At 37.8% G+C, this 22,071-nt stretch overlaps 1 protein-coding gene across 1 annotated transcript in view; it reads left to right on the top strand.

Annotated features, from left to right (window-relative positions):
• OTOG (otogelin) overlaps positions 1-22,071 on the top strand; it is a 128,898-nt gene that overhangs the window by 17,082 nt on the left and 89,745 nt on the right. The window contains exons 9-22 of the mRNA XM_063118414.1: positions 351-484; positions 2,164-2,270; positions 3,055-3,164; positions 4,207-4,332; positions 6,232-6,340; positions 8,137-8,183; positions 10,149-10,294; positions 12,903-13,035; positions 13,959-14,136; positions 16,536-16,660; positions 18,288-18,500; positions 19,462-19,627; positions 20,725-20,799; positions 21,697-21,740. Of these exons, the coding sequence (XP_062974484.1) occupies positions 351-484; positions 2,164-2,270; positions 3,055-3,164; positions 4,207-4,332; positions 6,232-6,340; positions 8,137-8,183; positions 10,149-10,294; positions 12,903-13,035; positions 13,959-14,136; positions 16,536-16,660; positions 18,288-18,500; positions 19,462-19,627; positions 20,725-20,799; positions 21,697-21,740 (1,713 nt within the window). The remainder of the gene's footprint in view (positions 1-350; positions 485-2,163; positions 2,271-3,054; positions 3,165-4,206; positions 4,333-6,231; positions 6,341-8,136; positions 8,184-10,148; positions 10,295-12,902; positions 13,036-13,958; positions 14,137-16,535; positions 16,661-18,287; positions 18,501-19,461; positions 19,628-20,724; positions 20,800-21,696; positions 21,741-22,071) is intronic.

The following is a 22,071-nucleotide window of genomic DNA, read 5'->3' as shown; positions in this document are numbered from 1 at the left end:
ACTGTGTGATTATGTTCCTGAGGCTGAAAAAGCAGACCCCTGCCCAAGAACTGTGTAACTATAATATACTCCCAACTGAAAGAGATGAGCTGAACCATCCAGAACCTTATAGAAAACACAAATGGAAACAGAATTCTTAAAATATTAAATTAATTAATGAAATACAATGTGAATGGAATATTGTGCAAAAAAAATTAAAAAATCAGATTTTAAAAATTAAACACATTGTGTTCCAAACTGATACAGAGAGTCCAAAGGCTGAGTTGCTGCTGGGCAGAGCTACTCCCAACATTTACAGTAATTAGAAAAAGTGAATTCCTTGCATTTTATGTATTTGGCATTTTCGATAGGAAAACTTACAGAAGACATTGAAGAGTTTGTGGAAAGCTGGAGAGAAAATCCTCCCCAAGAGAATCTTGTCTCCTGGGATACCTCATTTAACTATAAGCCACCTTGTCTGACTCAAACTCAAGGATTTTTACAGGTAGGCATAATAATTAATGTAAGAATGAATTCTTAACCTATATGAAGAATGGACATAAATTGCTTTCTCCTGCATGTGCCAAGGCTCATTTGCATATTCAGGTAACTAGCAGAAAAGAGCAGAATCAGGCCATGGCTAGACCAGGCCTATGTCCCGGGATCGCCCCGGGATCATCCCTGTACATCCAAATGACACACAGGGGATACTGGGAGCAGTCAGGGATGACCCCTCCATTTGCCTAGGATAATCATTAGGTTTAGCTGAGGCCTCAGTCAGAGGTAGGCAATATAGTTCCCGCCAGATATTTTGGATTACAACTCTCACAGTTCTTGACCATTCTGGCTGGGACATATGGGTATTGTTGTCCCAATCATCTGGAGGACACAAAATTGCCTTCCCCTGGTCTAGCTGCTAGAGAAACCAGCCTCCCACCTTTATGGAACTAACCATTTATCATATACTTCTGATTCACTGTGGTGCATTTCTTTCATTGTAAACATAGTGGGATAATCCAATGCAATGTGAGTTGACTTTTGCTTGCACAATGGGATTTCCTCCCTGCTGCAGCCATTTTTGCTCCCCAAATGTACTCTGGAGGGCATTGCAGAGATCCATTCCACCTGTGGATGGCCACCATTGGATCCAACCCAGTGTCTGAGAAACCATATTTGAGGAAGAGATGCTGAGGTTGTCGCAGGAACAATCACACTGGCTGTGGTACATGTAAAAGAATGGTTTCAGATTCTGTCCTGCCTCCCAATTTCAAGTTAATAACTGATGTAATTCTTTATCTCAAAATATGTGAATTGTTATTTTTTTAGAAAGGAGCTTAAACTTAGCTTATGAACTATATTTCTTATCATGCTTGAATTATTTTTAATACCTTCTCTTATTTCAGCCTTTAAAATTCTTTAGAGTTTGCTATTTTAACACTGAAACCAGCAGCCAATGGATTGCTGTGATGTCTAGAGCCAGAATATAATCAGATAATTCTTCCTCACTTGTATTAAAATCTGTGAAAGAGCTTTTGTCTCCATTGGCAACTGTCTACAACAACAAAGAAAAATCTCTTTATAATTTTGGCTACTTTATTTCATTTTTGTATCTGAGGGGGAAATAAGCCATGGTGTCTTATTTTCTCACCTCCCATATGCGTGCTGGGGGGGGGGATTACACTATTATCATTATCATCATGTGTACACCTTTTCATGTTGTGCAAATCCAGCCAGGGTGTCTTATTGCTGTGGATAACAAGTCACCTAGGACCCATGGGCTGTTGTAGGGTCATTATGCAAATCCCCCTGGCATGCAACTGGCACACGTGGGAGTGGGGGGGGGAATAAGCCAGCATATTTTTCCTCATGATTGTGCAAGCTGGACTGTTGTGTCCCCCACCCCAAATCTGACACATAATGGCATATAACCTAGCGGATTGCAGGAGGAAGTGGGAATTAAAAAAAATCAACCCATCCCTCAAATGCCTGAGTGAAAGTACTTTACTTTCATTAATCAACACATTTGGTTCCAGGCCAACGTTTCCAAAGTCATTGCTGATAGACTATTGATTCAAACTTAACCATATCAGATGATCTAGTTTCTATACTACATTTGTTCATTCTTTTGGTATTGTCTTAAAGGCAGTTTGTTTCTTTACCTTAATTCTTTTTCTATATTTTCAGAGGACATACACATTATGCAGCATGCTGCTCTGGCCCCCCTTCAAAGAATGTCATGACTTTGTGAGCCCATTTCCTTTCATGGCAAGTTGTACAAATGACCTATGCATGTAAGTGTCCAGCCTTTAGAACTCCAGAATTAGAAGACAAAAACTGGGATCCAAAGAGACCCATGCAGGCACACATGCGCACATGTATTTAAACACTGTATGAATTTTGGATATGTGTTTTCAGTACACTCTGGCTGCATTCTTCATATGCTTGCCCCTCTCTCATCCTCTGGTGTGGCCTTGAGGAGGACATCTGAAGTTTCTGCCTTCATTTTAAATGAATCACAGTTTAATGTGTCACCTGAACCATAAACTGTGGTTACTTAAAACAAGCCAGCTTCAGAAAGCAATGCATAGAATCATGGAATCATAGAATTGTAAGGGACCTATAAGGCCATCAAGTCCAACCCCCTGCTCAGTGCAGGAATATACATTAAAGCTTTCAGTTGCATCAGAAATAATAAATCTCATGTCTGCACTTGTTGGTTCTAAGGCAACCTTCTGTCAATACCGTATTTCTTTGATTCTAAGACACACTTTCCCCCCCATATAAACATCTCTAAAAACGAGATGCGTCTTAGAATTGTGGGTGCGTTTATTATTTCTTAGAATCAAAGCTTTTTTTCTGTTGGTGGTACTGAAATTAGTGTGCGTCTTACAATCGATGGCATCTTAGAATCGAAGAAATATGGTAATGATTGCAGTAATTTTACTATATTTTTTGTAGCAGATTTGGGGATTGGCCAAAATAGCAAACATTTTACTGAAGTGTATGTGAAGTTTTGCTTGTATATTTATATGATAACATGGAAAAATAAGGTTATGTCAATTTTAATGTTTTAAGGTCAGAGGCAGACGATGCAACTTGGTGTCGAGCATTAACTGAATATGCAAGGACCTGTGCTCAAGCAGGAAAGCCTCTCCATGAGTGGCGGGCACAATTTGAGCAATGTGGTATGCAATGAAGAATTTCAGAATACTATCTGCTGTCAAAACATATATTTGTCTTCCTTTTCTGCAAGTCCTTGTCTTCTTGTCTTTAATCGATGTACCTTCATTGACTGTATTGTATGGAAATTCAAACTTTTAAATGGTTATAATTTCTAATAACACTAAATTGGGAGTAACAATGATCAAATAAAGCAATATTATAAAAGGGCAGTAAGAACCACAGTTACTACTAATAGCAAATAAAATCACTATGTATGTCAAATGAAGAACACACACAAAATTGTAGCATGTCATAGTCCCATGATTATAGAACTATAAAGTCAATTTTATGTGATAATGTCACTTCCTTCTCCATGGAAGATTGCAGTGTTCATATCTGGATCCTCAGAAGGTTCATTAAAGCCCTGTTTCTTCCCTCCCATCGTTTAAAGTGCATAGATGGGCTTGCATAGAAGCAGCGCACCAGAATATTGTGGGAAATCAGAAGTCTGTGTGTGTATCTCCAACCAGTCATTCTTCTCTCTGCACAGCAAGTTACTCAGGATCCAGATCTCAAGTAACTCAAACAATAGGAATTTGGGAAATATGCCCAACTGCTATGTGCACTTTGCACCAAGGTGGGTATGGGCAGGGAGAGAGAGGAAGAAACAGTGTCCACAGAGATTCATAAGGATCTATATATGTACAGGCACCATAGGAAGGATTGTGGCTGTTATATCTTACAAATATTGTGGGATGTTTTCTCCAAATTATCTTCCATTTGGTAAATGATAGTTTTGAAGAGCGTTTCAGAAATGTGGAAACTAATTATACCTCTATAAATTGTTGCTGGGATATGAGAGGGGAAAAAGCAGACATATTTAAAATTTAAAGAGAAACAAGTCAACTTTAAATTAGCTTTAACACCAAGATGTGCTGTGACAACTTAAAGGCTACCCAATTTATTGTGGCATAAGCTTTTGCATGGAGCCTACTTTATCAGATGTTTAAATTAAAATCAAAGTACCCTAAATCATTTAACATTTCCTCATCTCTTTTTTTTTAGTTGTTAAATGTGAGGAGCAGCTTGTCTACAATGAATGCATTGACTGTTGCCCAGTTTCATGTCAGCAAAAAATGCATTGTGTTGACAGTGAACTTCCATGTGTCGATGGATGCTATTGTCCAGATGGTAATGCAAGTTTTGGCATGGAATATTGTTAGTGGCTGTGGCTTTACAGAAGGTTACGGCGGTCTTCTTGCAGTCTGTAGGGGACAGTAATTAAAGCCACAATCCCAAAATGTGTCACCAAAAACAGTTGTAACTCATGTGGGGATAGATAGATTCAGTCTGAAGGCTGTCAGATGCAGAGAAATATATTAGTTATTGGCTCAGTTCAGACAACACATTAGTCAATGCAGTGTGAAAACTCAACGGTTGAGTTTAGGAGGTACTCCCCATACAACATGTTCTAACTCCACTGTTGCATGGGTGTGTGCTACCATGGAGTTGAGTAAAATGCATTGCGATATTTGATAGACAGTTCTTCCACTCTCTTTCCTCCCTGGTCCTCCCAATGGTATCCCATCAGCCATTGTTGCAAACAACAGGAACAATCCCAGTGGCTCTTCTAGAGCGGCACTCGCTCCTTTTGCCGCTCTTGCCAGGGAACATTGTAGCTAGTGGGAGAAGTCAACTCAATGCAACAGAAAACTCCATGGAGCCCTCCACACAACACACAACACGACGATTGTGCAGGAACTCTCCTCTGCACAGTGTGGATATTCTGTGTGAAGTGTTTTCTAAAAAAATGCCACCATAGGGTGGAATTTTCCCATCAGACAACACATTTCTCAATGTTGGTGTAAAAACTCCACTGTGGAATTCTAAAACCACCATTGAGAAATGTGTTGTCTGAACTGAGCCATTGAAATGGTGGCAGGGGAGAGATAGATGGAATAACTTACTCTCATCCTGCCCTCTGACCTTCTCTCCGCTGCCTTTCACTATTGATGTGCCATTCAGCAGTTAAAGCCCCAGTTGCAAATTGGAAATAACTAATTTGTCAGAGTTTTAGGTCAATTAGGCACTTTCAGATAATCTCAGGTGATTTAACTTCTGTAATGCATTTAATATAGCTGGATGATATAACAGAGGTATTTTATACTGCTGTTTCTTTTTTGGGTGAGAAAAACAAGTTATGCAAAACAAAAATCAAGTTTTGTTTTTCTCAATGTGTAAAGTAAAAATTGAAATCTATTTTTACGTGATCAATTTAGAACACAGACAATTAAAAGATTATTGCTGCAGTTTCATGCACACTTATTGGAAGTAATTCCTTCTGAGCATAGTGGCATATGGTGGGACATGGGAGAGGGCCTTCTCTGTTGTGGCACCCTAGCTGTGGAATGCCCTCCCACTGGAGGCCCGACTGGTAGCAGTACTGGCTTCATTTTGATGCCAGGTTAAGACATGGCTCTTTAACAAAGCCTTTGATGGCTAAATCCACCAGCCTGCACACTGTCCAGTTTTAATTGGATTTTACTGTTTTGAAATTTTGTACTGGTTTTAACATATTAATGATTTAATTTGTTTTAGAATTGAATATTTATTGTTCTGTTTTATATGTATGATTTTATCTGTATGCCACCCTGAGATCCTTGTGATATAGGGCGGGATATAAATGTTTTAATAAATTTTATATATATATATATATATATATATATATATATATTATTTATTTATTGCATTTGTATACTGCCCCATAGCCGAAGCTCTCTGGGCGGATTACATAATATAGCTGAGTAAATATGCTTAGGCTGCAAGGCTACACTACTAGGTGTACTTATTTGATAGTAAGTCCTTCTGAAACCAAAGGGACTTACTTTTGAGTAAATATGATTGATATTGGGCTATAATTCTTAAATCATTTATATTTTTTTCTAGTAAAAGTAACTTTTTACTGTTATGAACTACCTTGAACTGCCTGATACATATAAGAAAATTGGGATATGTTATGAATCAGGCAGTTCAAGATATTTTTAAATGATCACTTTAATTTTGTTCTTAATATTGAATGTGCCATTTTAGGGCTCATTTATGAAAACAGATTATGTGTAAGACCTACTGAATGCCCTTGTGAATATCATGGAACTATCCACAAAACTGGTGCTTTAATTCATGAAGAATGCAACAACTGGTTAGTAACATTACAAATACTTGTTATCTTTTAATATAGTATGCGTTTCCTAAAATAATATGCTCATGGAAGCCTTAACCCTTACTTCTATCAACCTTCCAGCTCTATAAAGGTGCAAGTTTGCACCTGTCCCATTTACTCCTGCCTACATAATAGGATTAATGATAATATGTAGAAGTGCAGAAATGTGTTTCTTAACTGCATGTTTGTGTTAGTAGTTGTCCCCAAAACATTTTTTTAAATATCCAAACATCAGTCAGATGGGATACTCCCAGAAAGACAGCTCCTAGTGCTATTAAACAAAATACATTGTGCAGCTATTCCAGAAGAAGCAGTGGGGAAAATAGGGGAAGATTACTAATAGATGTCATCTGAATCCTTGTAACGTGAATGAAGGAGCCATGGTGATTCCAAAAGGAATATTTGTCTGGAAGGAGCCATAGTTAATAAAATCATAAGAACATAAGAGCCATGTTGGATCAGACCAAGGGTCCATCTAGTCCAGCATTTTGTTCACAAAGTGGCCAACCAGCTGCCTTTGGGAAATCCACAAACAGGATATGAGTGCAGCACTCTCCCTTCCAAGGACCCTAGTAACTGGTGTGCATAGGCATACTGCCTCTGATACTGGAAGTAGCAAAATCAAAGGGGTTTGGAGAGTGTGCCCCTCCCAGACTTATGGAATGACCTCCTAGAGCTTTGGGGCAGAATTCCAGGGCTTTGGAAGTTTTAGTTTTGCCATACTCTTAAAGTAGCATTAAATCCCTTCTCATTCCATGTACAGCAGCATGGCATCTGGGAAAGCTTAAACCACAAAACAATACTGAGTGGTGGCATAAAATACCCTACAGTGACATAGGGAGTCCTTCGTTCCATCTTATGAGTTTCCAATGCTCTTAACTGTATTAGATAGGCATCCTAAATGCCCCTGTCCTCCCTTGAACCACAAAGGTTTTGGTACATTCTTCTTTAGTCCAGGTGAAAGGTGTTTTCTCTTTCATTACACAATTGTGGAAATTGCCTTGTACTGTTGTATTAATTTTAACAATTTTGATTTTTATAGTTTTGTCTATTAGTCTAAATACGGTTACTAGTGTTTTTTGTTATCCTTGATGTTTATAGGTAGTGAGCTTCAAACCTGAAAAGTACCCTAGGCTCTTCTCCCCATAGCATCCATGCTTGATTCTTGAAAAATGTGTTGACTTAACAGTGAGGGATAATGCTCCATCTGCTATCAACTGACCACATATTTAAGCTTGATAGCCTCTAGAAGTGGCGGTAGGGGATATGTTTTCTTAATAATGAGCAGTCCTAGGGCAACATGCTTGCAGACTTTTAGAAGGGGTTTACTTCCATCTTAGTTTTCTCATTTGTGGTTGATCATTGCATGACACAGTCTCTACAAAATGCCCACCTTCTCTTCCCTCACCTATGTAGACTACTTGCTTTGTAAACTGCCCAGAGAGCGGTATATAAAATAAATAAATAAATAAATAAATAAATAAATAAATATGGGCCTATAGTTATGCAACCTATAGGGCTGGTAGTGTATTCTCATAAACATGGAAAGATACATTCATTTCTCTTAGCATTCCACTGGTGTATATTGTAATTTGAGTTTAGTGGCATAGTTTCTATCACAAAGCAGAGCTCAAACCTGGCTCCTGACTTTTCATGGCTTAATTGAGGCTTTCCCTACATGGATTCCTTTGCTATTTTGGAACTGTTACTTTCTAATGTCAGGTAAGAGCTTTGTATTCATAGCTTTAAAACACAAATAATTATTTCTGTTTTAGTACATGTTTTGGAGGAAAATGGATTTGCACAAATCTGACCTGTCCAGGTATGTCATTTTTCAGATATTTCATTCAAAGCCTTATTTTCTTACTTTGTACATGAGTTGTGATATGAGTGTAAATATTGATCTCTCTCCATTTTAGCAAGCTTTCCTAGCACTCATAGTATTATTATAAATTCATCTCTTTTGTATTTTTAACTACCTGCCTTTTTATGTCTGCCTGTCTAGTTATAAATGCACAATAACATCAGTTTGACTATAATAAGAAAATGGAATAAAAATAAATGGTAAGGTGGCCTTCTTAGCAATTTATGCAGTTTTGTATTAAACTCTGCAGATCTTTCACAAAATGAAAATATTGCGCTTCAGTGGCCTTTATGTTCTTTTCCCCGCCCTCACTAATTTTCATTAGCTGCATTTCTTATGTTGTTTGTACAGCCTGGCTTTTTAACATTGAGTTCTCTTCTGGTTTGAATGGGGGGGGCAGAAACAAGGGGGGCAGCTGGGAAAATCAAAGAATACCCTTTCCCCATGTGCACAAATGAGAAGCCCCACTTGAACACCTGGGAAAAATTACAGGGAAGAGCCAGCAAGGTTCCCAGTCCCATTTTTGCGCAAAACCATGACCGGGAATATATATAAAAAAGGGGACCGTACCCAATTGTAATTGCGAACACAGCCAGTAAGGGCGCACTGGGAAATGGCAGTGGTGCCTCCTGGGAAAGAATGGCAGAGGTTTCTGCTGCTCTTGCCTTACAACTCTATAGGAGTGCAAAATAACCCACAGTGCCCACTGCACAACACGATAACCAACGATAGTTTAAAAAACAAACTCTGTAAATCATTAGTTATTTACATGGGTTATTTCAGCCAAATAACTCACCATGGGTTAAAAAATCCCACCACATGTCACAATAACCCACAGTGGGTTAAATAACCCACCGTGGGCTATATTAAACCATCTTGGGTTATTGTGTTCTCTGAACCCAGTCATTATTTGATATTTTTAAGTCAGATAAGCCAGTTTTCATCTAGTTGCTATCTTATGATTTCAGCAGGTAAGTGGAAGCTCCTGTTTTACATAGAAGGGAGAAATTATGTTGCTTTTGTCTAATGATGTTGTCTAATTATGTCACCCATGCTAGTTAATTCAACAGATCATCTACAAACTTAGTTGGTTATACTTGCAAAATAGAATACTGGAATTTCCCAGAAATTCAGTTTGAAGTTTTGCATGCTAGAAAATTCTGTGTATTCCTTTTGTGAAAGCTGCATCATCTGGAATGGCCCAAAGTGTTACATAAGTTATATATTATATAAGTATAACTTATAATTGCATATTATGCAGTTGCTAAATGTAGAAGTTTATGGGCCTATTCACACAGTGTTTCACGGTTTTCTTTCCAACTGTCTTTTAACACAAGCTGAGCCAGTTATGTGCCTGCCAACAGCCATATACCGAGTGCAGCCCAGATCATGATGCTTGACTGCAGCTGTATATTTTGTATGAATAGGCCTTTGTTTTAAATATGTTTTAATCATGTATGGTATGTTTTTAATCAATTTTTAATTTGTATTTTATATCTTGTTTTTATACTGTTTGTTTTATACTTTGAATGGTTTTAGTTTTTGTGAACCACCCAGGGAGCTTCGGCTGTTGGGAGGTATAAAAATGCAATAAATAAATAATAATAATATTTTCACAGTGCTTTGCACTATGTAGACATCTTTATTGAGACTGTATTTTTTCAAATTTTGTGAACCATTTTGAAAGATTGTACAAAAAGTGTTTACTGAAAAACAGCATATAAATGCTTAAAATTAATATTACCTGATCCCAGAATGCAAATGATACTGTCAATCACTCATACAAACTTTTAGATATTGCTTTAATATTAACATTATAAAGTTATAATCTAGCTTTAATATGATTCACATTAATGAAATTATATATCACAGCAGAGAACATTTTGTAGCATATTGAAAGACTTTATCTCTTTTGGTTGTTAGCTGAATGTTCAGTCTCGGGAGATATTCACTTCATGACGTTTGATGGACGCAAGTATACTTTTCACGCTACTTGCCAGTATATTCTGGCAAAAAGCCTCACCTCTGGCAAATTTGCTGTGACTCTGCAAAATGCTCCTTGTGGACAGGTAAGACCATAAAAACAAATGTGTTGATTGCTTGTGGCCAACAGATACTTGTATGCAGTAGTGTGTATACTTCCCACTACTGAATGGATCTCTGCATTATGGTCCACGTGGGTCACATCCAAAGATTGTCTTCAATGAGTGGAAGCAGATTTCCACTCACAGGAGGACTCCTCTCATTTATTGAAGTGAAGCATTGGATCCAATGCTTGGGGAAAGGCCAACACTGAGTGGTAGAGTACATAGCTTAGATATAGAAGGTCTTGCGTTCAGTCACTTCAGTTTGTGTGTATACGTATATCCCAGTAGCAAAAGTTGGCTAGCAAATAGCATCTGTCCTATCTCGTGATTATATTTTATGTATTGTCACCCCAATCTGTAGTGTCTCTTCTCACCTTCTGAATCTGCTGTGGTGTGCAACCCAGTAGGCCATCTTATGGGTACCGGGTAAGCTCATGAGTGGCAATTACCTTGACTGCAGGGTAGTCAGCTGGAGGACTGGTTGCTGTTGAACATGGAAAGCTAGTGTAGATGGACCTTTGTCTGATACAGCTGAGCTAGGCAATTCTTATGTTCTTTGGTGGATCAATCAGCAAAGCAGAGCAGCAGGCACATATGTATCCTCAGAGTGGAGCTCTTTTTGCACAACATATGGATGCAGAGAATTTGCACTCCTTCATCAACCTCTTACCTGCATGTGCATGGGGCCTAGTTTTGAAATTTTCAATTTCAAGCCAGTTACATATGGTAAACATAATCTTTATCTGTATATTTATTTGATTTATAGCCCACCTTTCTACTGAAAATGACACAAAAAGAGGTTTGCAAAAACAATTTTAAATAGATTACAACAATAAAACACATTAAAATACAATAAAAAGCATAACAATTATAGAATAAAAACAGCACCTAACCCACAGAGCCACTAAAAAGCCCAAAGCTTCCTTGAATAAAGCAGTCGTTGCCTGCTGCTGGAAAGAGAGCAAGTGAAACCAACCTGTTTTGGGAGTGAGTTCCACAGACTGGGAGCGGCTGGGCTAGTTTTTGTTCCTCAAAAGGCATTATGTCACATATTGGTTAGCTAATGCTGCCTATGTTGTTATAATAGGACATTGTTTAAGTAAATATTCAGTAATAGAAGGATGAAGACTCTAGTCAAGAGAACAATTGAATTATTCCAACTGACTTTTTAAAAACAAAACAACAACAACAACAACCCCATGATCTCTTTTATTGCACTCTTGTTACTGGGCACTCATGGATTTTCATGGGTCCCTGTCATGACGTCGTCTGCCTCCTGCCCCTTCTAGCCTTCTTCACATGACAAAAACACACCCCAGTAAGCCCCACTTATTTTTAAAGACGGAAGTTGCCACTATCTCCTGCTGTGTGCAGAAGAAGCAGCACGATCAAAACAACCCACTGAATGGGCCACATACACATTGTTTTGAAAGAGGGAGTAATGAGGGACAAATGCGTGGATGGAGAAGCGACGGTAAGTAGCTGGGAGAACAGTGTCTTTTAACAATAGTAACTTGAAATATTGAATTTTAAGGCTCCACTTAACTGTAATATTTATTATTTAGCTTCTGTTTATCATTTATGAAAACAGCTATTAAAAGCAGAAACGTCAAATGTTGAGATAAGACAAAATGTTGAGATCATTCTGAATAAAGTAATTAAAAATACTTTATTCAGGACCTTCATTTTTCTGAGCCTTCAATTTCTGTAAAGATCTTGGGAAATCCTTGTTAAAATGTTACAGTTCTTTTTGAATCAGGCAAGTAACATACCTGAAGAGATTTTGGCTCCTTGAATCACAAAGAGTACAGTCATCTGGAGCCTTAGTGACAGAAGTAGTCATCGAGCAATAGACGAGCCTGGAATAGTGTAAAATTTAGCTGGTGATTAGCAGAGTTCAGCCTTATCTGAGTTTCAAGTGACGGTATCACTAGGTTTTCAAGTTGGTTGTGATGAGAATAATTTTTAATATAGGAATTCCTATTAAGTGTCTAGTGAGTGAGACACATTTCTTGAGAAAGCAGCTGATGATTGTTCTCTTAGTCAATGTTATGAAAGAAACAATTCAGTGGAACAGAGAATTATTGTTAGCATTTTGGAGGGAAACTACATGAAACAGCATTCATATGCACACACAGAGGTATATAGCCAACATATATTCCCACATTCATGTCTAGATTTTATGGCTTGTCCTCATATCTGATGTTGACATCAAAATGGGATAGGAAGCTGCTGTACTGAAGTGGCCACATGGAAAGCAGGACAGGGCTCCTGTATCTTTAACAGTTGTATGGAAAAGGAAGTTTCAGCAAGTGTCATTTGTATGCATGCAGCACCTGGCGAAATTCCCTCTTCAGCACAACAGTTAAAGGTGCAGGAGCCCTGTTCTCTCATGTGTGCTCCTTATGTGCTCCTTATTCTTTAGAGCTGAACAAATAGACTAAAGTAACAGTAACAGTGTTAGTAACAGTGTATTCAATTATGCCTCCTTTTCTATTTTTAAATATGCAACTATAAATATTACTCTATACTGTTTCATTATTAGATCCATCAAATTATTTTAAGCCACTACTTTTCATCTTATTTCTAGAATCAAGATGGAGCATGTATCCAATCAGTCAGTCTTATTCTCAATCAAGATTCCAAGAGGCAAGTGACTCTGACCCATTCAGGAGATGTTTTGGTATATGATCAGTACAAAGTTAATCTACCTTACATTGATGGTAAGGAATAATAAACATGCAACTAAAATAACAAGTATGAAAATGCAATGGATGAAATCCAATGACGTAGTTCTAGTGACTTGCCCTTCCCCCTGCAGCCTCCAACTCTGGAAGGCCCTCTGGAGCAGATTTTTATGGGTTACTGGAGGCTGCAGAGAGGAGGAGAAAGTCCATGTGAGTGGAAGTCTGTTTGCATGATGTTGAATCCTGTCCTATTTTTTAAATGATGTGAATATAATGTATCCCTACTGCCATTTCAATCACTCTGCTTTCATCGCTCCTTTTTATTGCCCCACATAACTATTGTCTTCTTTCAATCACTGTATCACCTCATGGTATCCCAGATGTCAACTATGCAGTGTATATTCAGTTCATTTGATCTCACAATATACCTATACATGGAGGGAATCTTTTAGTGCTGGACAAACACCCCTTAGCTGGAATCAAAATGGGCTTGAGTAAAACAAATAATGTTCACAGAAGTTCTGTGAAGAACCCCACAAAATGATTTTAGCTTCATCCTATTTGAAATACTATTTCCATCATTGAGAATCTAACAAAGCCTACTGGCTGCCAAAGCCTACTGGCTGCCAACCCTCCACCATCCTTCTGTTGTATGACCCTGTTTTTATAAACTTACCCAGCTTAGAACTCATGGAGGTGGGAAGTGCTCCAGTCAGCATCCAGGCCTTTAAGCCTGAGATCCACTTTTTTAAAAAATGGCAAAGGTGGTGGTGCGGTGGGCTCCTGGCTTGAGTAAAGTTGAGCTCATTGAACTGGGCCCAATGTTTGGAAGTGTTTCAGCTCTATTCAATCTGTAGCAAACAATAAAAACATTACATGAAGAATAAAATCAACTCCTGATCTCTTAATAATATTTTAGCTTACTAATAACACAATTTTCTCCAACATTTCTTTTCTAGATTCTTTTGAAATAAGGAAGCTTTCCTCTGTATTTTTGCAAATAAAGTCATATATTGGATTACAAATACTTTATGACCAGGAGGGTTTGAGACTCTATCTCAAAGCTGATGCTAGATGGAAAGATGATACTATAGGCCTCTGTGGAACCTTTAATGGAAACACTCAAGATGACTTTTTGTATGTATCATTAAAACTTTTAAAAATGTATCTGCCTGTACTGATAATTAGTTTCAATTTATGGTAGGTTCCCCCCCCCCCAAACAGGATAGAAAACCAGAGTAGCTTCTTATTAGAAGAATAACATATAAGTGTGCTTGACATACAGATCTGAAGACCTAATGTCAATAATAAAATAATCACATTGGAGAACCTCAAATGTATTGTGTAAGATACCTTGTATATTGCAAAGCTCAACATTTTGGGAGCAAGACTGTTCCAGTTAAACATCTTTTCAGCTGTTCAGCAAAAATCCTCACCTTCAAATCTAATTTCATTGTCTTAATGAAAAGGGTACTGAATAGGAGGTAAACTGTCAAAGGAGTCCATAGTGTAGTTGCTATGTTAAATAAGGGCATATGACTATAAAGAACATGTCTTTGAATAATATTTCACTAGATTTAAAAGCCTGTAAAAATGTTATGGATTCCTAGACGCCAGTATTATCTCTTTTAGTAGTCCCTCGAGTGTTCCAACCAATAACCTGTGCTTGGGTTTCTTGCCCTTCCTGGCTGATTCTAGCTAGCCAGAAGAGACTAGTAGTCCTTGAGGGAAAGAGTAGTACTGGGACCTCTTAAAGAGGCCACAGTATGGCCACTCCTAAAGATGCCTTTTTGGGATTTGTTAGATCTAGAAAATTCATGGAGAATATCAAATATACCTTTCTTGGGCAAGCATGGTGAAGCCGATCATGGAGGGCAGTTTTAGGTTATCTTCAATGAAACTGATTTTCTGGTTCCATTTCAGGCAGGTTTCAGGCCTGACTTTGGAACAGAAGCTGCCTTAGTTGCACTGGTGTGTGACCTTTACTAAAAACATGAGTTTATCAACTGGTACAAAATACAGTAGTGGAAATTTTAGCTTTTGTAGACTACTGGAACTACATAACACCAGTCCCAAAAGATTTATATTAGTTTAACTCTTTGTTTCCAGGGTTCAATGAAAGTTTTGTTTTTGGCTTTTAAAACTCTACATGGCGAAAGGCCTGCCTATCTGAAAGAATTCCTTCTTCCGTATTTTCCTCCCACTGTGTTTCCCTCACCACATTAGCATAATATGAGGAGGGAATGCTCCAATGCTATCATGGGTGGCCATAAGATTTGGAACCTTCTTGGTGAAGTGCCCCAGTTAGGGAAATCTCTGCCCTTGGTACTTCACTTGGCACCTTCCCTGTTGCATTTTGGGTAGCAGGTGAAATCCTCCCTGAGAATCTCTATCATGAGCATAATATAAATACAGTAATAATTACAATTAATTAATAATTGGAATTTGTGTTTTTGTCTGTTATTCCTTGTTGTTTATGCTGTAAATGGTGTTTTATGAATTTTATTTGCTTGATTTGGTTCACATTTGCATGTTATTGTATGTTAATGTAAACCTCTCAGACAGCCTTGATATAAAAGAGTAGAGAAATTTTAGGCAACACTGAGTGTTTTAGCTGTCTGGTCTATACAGAGTTGAATAACCTTTTCAGATACATAGATGCTAGGCAACTATCTGCTTTAGGATTTTTCCAACCCTACATATTTAAATCTAGAAGCAGGTTGGCAAATTAATGCTTAATTAATGGACAAATGACACATGAGGGAGGAGAACCGTAATTAGGTCTCCTGACTTTTTAAACGGAAGTGCAGTTATGTATGCAAATTTCCTTGCAGAAGCTGTAGTAGATGGTGTCTTTAATTCTTTGCCCCCTCCCATTATTTTTCCAATCAAAATTACCTACACTTTCCCCCACAAAGATTTAATTTAACAAGTATTTTTTTGGAGAGGAGTACCCACAAAACACAGATTATAGGCTTATAAACTCCCAGTATGGGATAAACCACAATGGATTGCAAACGGCTAGCAAGGAGAAACATGATAGAGGTGTACAAAATTAAACATAGTGTGGTGAACGTGGATAGGGAGACATTGTTCTCCCTCTCTCATAATACTAGAAACCAGGGTCATCCCATGAAGCTGGTGGGAGATTCAGGACAGATAAAATGAAGTACTTCTTCAGACAGTGCATACTCACTATGGAATTTGCTACAACAAGATGTAGTGATGGCCACCAGTTTGAATGGCTTTACAAAGGGATTAGACAAATTCCTGGAAGAGGAGGCTATCAATGGCTACTAGTCCTGATGGCTCTGTGCTACCTCCAGTATCAGAGGCTGAATGTCTATGTACACCAGTTGCTGAGAAACAGGGTGGGAGGATGCTGTTGCACTCATGTCCTGCTTGTGTTTTGTTTACTGTGTAAACAAAATGTTGGACTAGATGGACTCTCGATCTGATCCAGCATGACTCTTCTTATAAGTATGTCTTTTGTGATCTTGTGATTTATTTATTTTTTAAAAAAAATGTGGGGGAAGATCTCCAGTTGGAGTCCCAGAAAGTACACCTCAGCTTTTTGGAAATTCCTGGAAAATATCATCAGCCTGTGGTTCTGAGCATGATAATTCACCAATGGATCCATGTGATGTTCATCTTCAAGCAGGTGAGTTTAACACATATTACAGAGATATATTGTTGATGGGATTGATGATGGCATAATATTTAATCTTGTATCAAACACCTTTTTTGTTTTTTGGCTTCTGAGACTGAATCCTAAACACATATACTTGGCATGCAGACCTGAAACTCAGTGGCCAGTATCCAGCAGGACTCAGTGCTACTGCAACAGCAAGCTAGCACTTCCTGGAAACAAGCTGAAATGTTCGTTTCCAGAATGGAACAAGTCATTGGAACTAACAGAAGGGAGCAATGCTGACCTGTCTGTTCTGGAAATGAGTGGTGGGTCCCACTGGTGCAATACAGACAGTGGAGGTGCAGCAACAGCATTGTCCAATGAAAAATACTCTGAGAAAGCAAGTATAGAATTAAACAGACAGCTAAGATAACTGGCATCCTCATCCCAGTATCTTTGTAATATCAAGATGATGCAATGCTTGCAGCTGTTAAAATGCCATGTTCTACTGATGGAAGCCCCACAGCTTTTTACATGAATTTGCCATGCTATTATTTTACTTATTTATTTAACATAGTTTTAATCTGCCCTTCATCCTAGTGGTGGCTTACAAGAAGCATAGAAACCAAAATATGCCAGAATATAACACCATGCAACCATAAAACAACATAATAAAAACAAATCAGAGCCATAAAAACAGCACAGCAAGCTAAACTTAAACACTTTAAAATACCTTGGCAAATAAGTAAGTTTAAACCTAATGCCAAAATGATAACAGCATCCACACCAAGTGAGCTTCTGCTGCTGTACGTTCAGTTTGCTATTTCCCAATCTTCATCCTAATGATATTCACATCATTGCTGGGCCTGATAATTGCAGCCCTTCCTTCAGCCACTGTTTTTGCCTGTTCTTTCTCTATCTGGAAAAACTGTTTGATTTTTTTTTTATTAGTGCCACTACAGGAGTCTAGGGCACTACAAACAAAAGATCTTGTCAGAGTTTTTTTTTTATTATGCCTTTGAGTTCTTTAAGGCAGGGATAGGCAACTGTGGGCATTTCTGCACTATCAGAAAAAGGTAATAATTGAAGATAATAAAAAATAAATCACCAGTTTGCCACTGAAAATAGATAGCAAATCCCTGAGTAAGCACTAAATTTAACTTGTTTGCAAGCTAAATGTGACCCCCTTAGTGCTCCACAACAGCTACAGAGTTCTAAAACTGACAAAAATCAGTTTGCAGTCATGTTGTTTGTAAAACAACAACAACATGTATGGGGGTTGCTGTTGCCTATCTGTGCAGTCCCATTTAGGAAGAGTGATGTATTTATGTGAAATTATGGCATGCAAAGTAATCATGATCAGAGCACTGATCAAGTCATCATTATTTTAAATATGACAACCAGAATTACATATTGGAAGAAGGGAAGTTAAATATTCATGTTGATAGTTAATTGAGACTTCTTTAGGAAAAAAATATTTTCATCAAACTTCCTGTTTTTAGTTGCACAAATATATCTGCTTTTGGCTGTGGCTTGTCCATGGTAAGATCAGAGAAGCTGATAAATGTTTGTTCCTCAGAAGGAAGACTTCACAATGCTAACAAATCTAGAGAATCTTTAACTAAAACATGGTTATTTCTACCTATTGTTTTAACAGCTGCTTATGCAACAGAAGCCTGCAGCATCATTACGAAAGAACTCTTTGCCCCATGCTATTCCTATCTGAGTCCTCTTCCCTATTTTGAACAGTGTAGAAGAGATACCTGTAAATGTGGGCAGATCTGTATGTGCTCCACTCTGTCCCATTACGCCCACCTGTGCCACAGATTTGGAGTGGTGATAGACTTTCGGAGTAATGTCTCAGAATGTGGTAAGTTATTTTTCAGTGTGAAGTTAATTTAACAGTTGTCTTTCATATTTGTGTAAATTTCAAGTCAAAACTAAATCCAGTAGAGCATGTTGACTATCGGAATTGAATTCATTCACTTGGGATTCAAATAATCATGAACAGAGGGAGAAAGTGGGTTAAATCCAATGTTGTGTGAACAATCTTCTGCTCATGCATTGGATCTTCTCCTTGCTCTTCCACCCTGCATGCCTCCAAATTTGCTCTGGAGGGTTCTCCCAAAGGTTTGGAACAGATTTGGCGATGTGTGGGAGCTGCAGGGAAGGAAAAGAAATCTACTGGTGGTTTCTGTTCCATTCTATTCAGTGTTGGATCCAACCCAATGCATTAGTGTTGCTTCATGAACTCTCACACAATTTAGTTGATGACTTCTCACAGCGCTATATTAGTGGAAGAAGTGTTCTGCTATTGGAAAGACATCTTGGGACATTTTTAAATGATTTCACCACACCTGAAATTACTTAGTCCAGATTTTGTTCCCCGTTTCCTGTCTTGCTGACAAAATTATAATTAACAATTAGCAGGGAAACTGATTTGAAGGTATAATTTACAGAAGTTTGGCATTATGAAAATGAACTTGAAAAGGGTGTGGGTAGAGAAAGGATTCAGATCTATATTGATTGTTGAATGTAATAAATAATTTAGCCTTTGTGCAGCAGCTAGCATATCTCTCTCTATTTTACTGGTTATAAAGTGTGTGATTTAGTGCTAACTAAACTGTGTCTTAAGCTGCAACCATGAATTGAGTCCCCTGAACACAGTGATGCTGGCTTTTGAGTAAATATGCATAGGATCTGGTATTAGTTGTTCTTGTCCAGTGAATCCTACCACAGTGTGTGGCATAAAATGTGTTACAGACTTTTGAGAGTGGATTTTTTTAAATGCATTTGGCTTGTAATCTGAGAGGTCTGTTTCATTTGGGTAGCTCTTTCATGTGAAGATACAAAGGAGTACAGTACCTGTGTATCTACCTGTGGCAGTACCTGCCAAGCATTCTCCATGCCAGAGACGTGCAGCGATGATTGTGTTGAAGGCTGCACCTGTCCCCCTGGAATGTATCTGAACATCAAAACTGACAGATGCGTGCAACAGTAGGTATAACTCATGGTGCTGGCATTATCATTTAGGAAATGTATATTTTCAGATGTAAGTGAATAGCACTTCAATTGGTCAAACCTTCACACAATAAATGAACATTGTAGTCAGAAGGAAAAAAACATGGGGCATAGTGCAGCAATCTGTATCTCCCAATGTATTAACCAACTAGCCTGAAAATATCAGCATCTGGGTCAGGAGTGGAAATATAAAGCTTATTGATACTTGTGGAGTGGCCAGTCTTTTTGTCAGTTTTGTTACAAGTCCAATCCAAAGAAAGAGAATGCCACTATCATGCCCTTCCCAAGGCTTCCCTTGGTTTTCCTTCTGGTTTACTGAGTAATGGCAGCTGTTCTGGTGAGGAGAGGCAAACTAGAAATCCACATACCATTCTGTGCCAGAACTAGGTGCTTGGACCCTCATTCCTGCTGCCTGTTCCACTTGTGGCTCCTATGTTACAGTTTGGCCATAGACACTGTAAACAATTACACATCGCAAGAGTCAAAGCTTAAGATAGTTTTCAAAAGAATAAATTCTATTAAATATTCCCTAAATGTAATTTATCTTGTGATATTATAAGGCTAAGTTTTTTAGTCAATAAATCTACTGAATAAAAGCAAATAATAGCTATTTTTTCTAAGTGCCCTAAAAGCCATTGCATAGGGTGGAAAGATTTTCTTTATCCAAGTGTATGTCAATGTTTACTTGATATGACCAAATTTAAACTCATTATCTTGAAAATATCTGAGACTGAAAGCATAGTTCATTACACCTATTTGATTATCATAGTAGCATTCACTCTCTGTTTTATCTCCCTATATTTTAAAATAAGTGTTTTGTGACCAGCATGAGCTACTTCTGAGGGAAAATAACCCATCTCTGTATGTGCTATCATTTAAATCACCCTGCTTGGCTGTGACTAGGTTCTTGATAGGAATGCATTCTGGTATACAAAGTTGAGCAAGAATACTTTTGAATAGTATACATGTTAGTAGTTACTTTGAGGACCCTACTTCTGCTTGGTGCTTTCTTTAAAACAGTTGAAGTCTATGCTGTTTCATGGAAACAAATTATATTTTTTCTCCATTTATAGAAATGAATGTCCCTGCTATTTTCAAGGTATTGACTACCCACCTGGAGAAAATATAATCACATCTTTTGGAAAGTGGTAAGTTATTTCCATATTCCTGATGTAACATTGTAAATTACTGTGGGTTCTGCTAAGCACCCTGTCTGGCAAAGTAATTAAGATATGTATTGTATTTCTATTTAATTTATAGTTATTATTTATTTATTTTTATTTATTTTATTTATTTATTACATTTCTATACCGCCCAATAGCCGGAGCTCTCTGGGCGGTTCACAAAAATTAAAACCATTCAAAGTATAAAACAACAGTATAAAACCATAATATAAAATACAATATAAAAGCTCAACCAGATAAAAACAGCAGCTCAGATATTATAATTTCTATTTAAACCTACATGAGCATATACACATTTTATGTAACCTGTGTCCTCATTTGGTTTTTATGATTATGCATTTCTGCTTTTTTGGCACTGCATAAGTGACCACTCAAAATCTAACTGATTTTAAAGGTGGGCCAACAAGCAATTCTACTAACGATAACTACTTACTACCCACCTACTTCATTGAGTATTGAGTGTAAGATTCTTGTAATATTGCCTTCATTGTCATTACTGAAACAGTAGGTGAATTTAGCATGTAGGCCAGATCACCTTTTCAGGAACCCCACCCCTTCAGAGGGCAGTATCCAACACTGCCACTCCACTTGACACAATTGACAGAGCGCTAGAAGTCAGCTGTGTAAGTGGAGTGATAGAGTTGGATATTGTCCAGAATCTCCACACTGAGCTTTGAACTTACCTATTGGTTGTTCTTTTTAAAAAAAGAACTTTGAGAATCTGGCACAAGAGTTGCTCAAAAGGAAAATCAGAGGAAAAATACAATGTATGCAGTGGGTTTTTCCTTTGAAAAGCTCTATGATCAGATTCCTACCTGCTTTTCTTTAATATCTATCTTAACTTTTTGTGGGTTTTTTCAGCCATTGCAGAGATGGGATGATGAACTGTGAGGAAGACAACATTGGTATGTAAAGTAAAGATTATATTTACCCCAGAATTCCACCCCTGCCCTCAAGTGGTTCTATATAGCCATAATGGCTACACAATCAACAAAAGGGAAAGGCACCAGATTCCACACAAGAGAAAAGTGATTCTCAGAGTGTCTGAAATATTTTTTCTGCGCAAGTTTCGGAAATACAATTCCTTCTTCAAGAGCTTCTAAAATTACAAACAAAATGTATATAAAAATCACTATTCATAAGAACATAAGAAGTGCCCTGATGCTGGATCAGACCAAGATCCATCTAGTACAGCATTCTGTTCACACAGTGGCCAACCAGCTATTGACCAGGACC

The sequence above is a fragment of the Elgaria multicarinata genome, chromosome 2, assembly GCF_023053635.1.
Source record: "Elgaria multicarinata webbii isolate HBS135686 ecotype San Diego chromosome 2, rElgMul1.1.pri, whole genome shotgun sequence".
Lineage (NCBI taxonomy): Eukaryota > Metazoa > Chordata > Lepidosauria > Squamata > Anguidae > Elgaria > Elgaria multicarinata.
The sequence above is the reverse complement of the archived record's forward strand: the minus strand, read 5'-3'. Positions and strand labels throughout refer to the sequence as shown.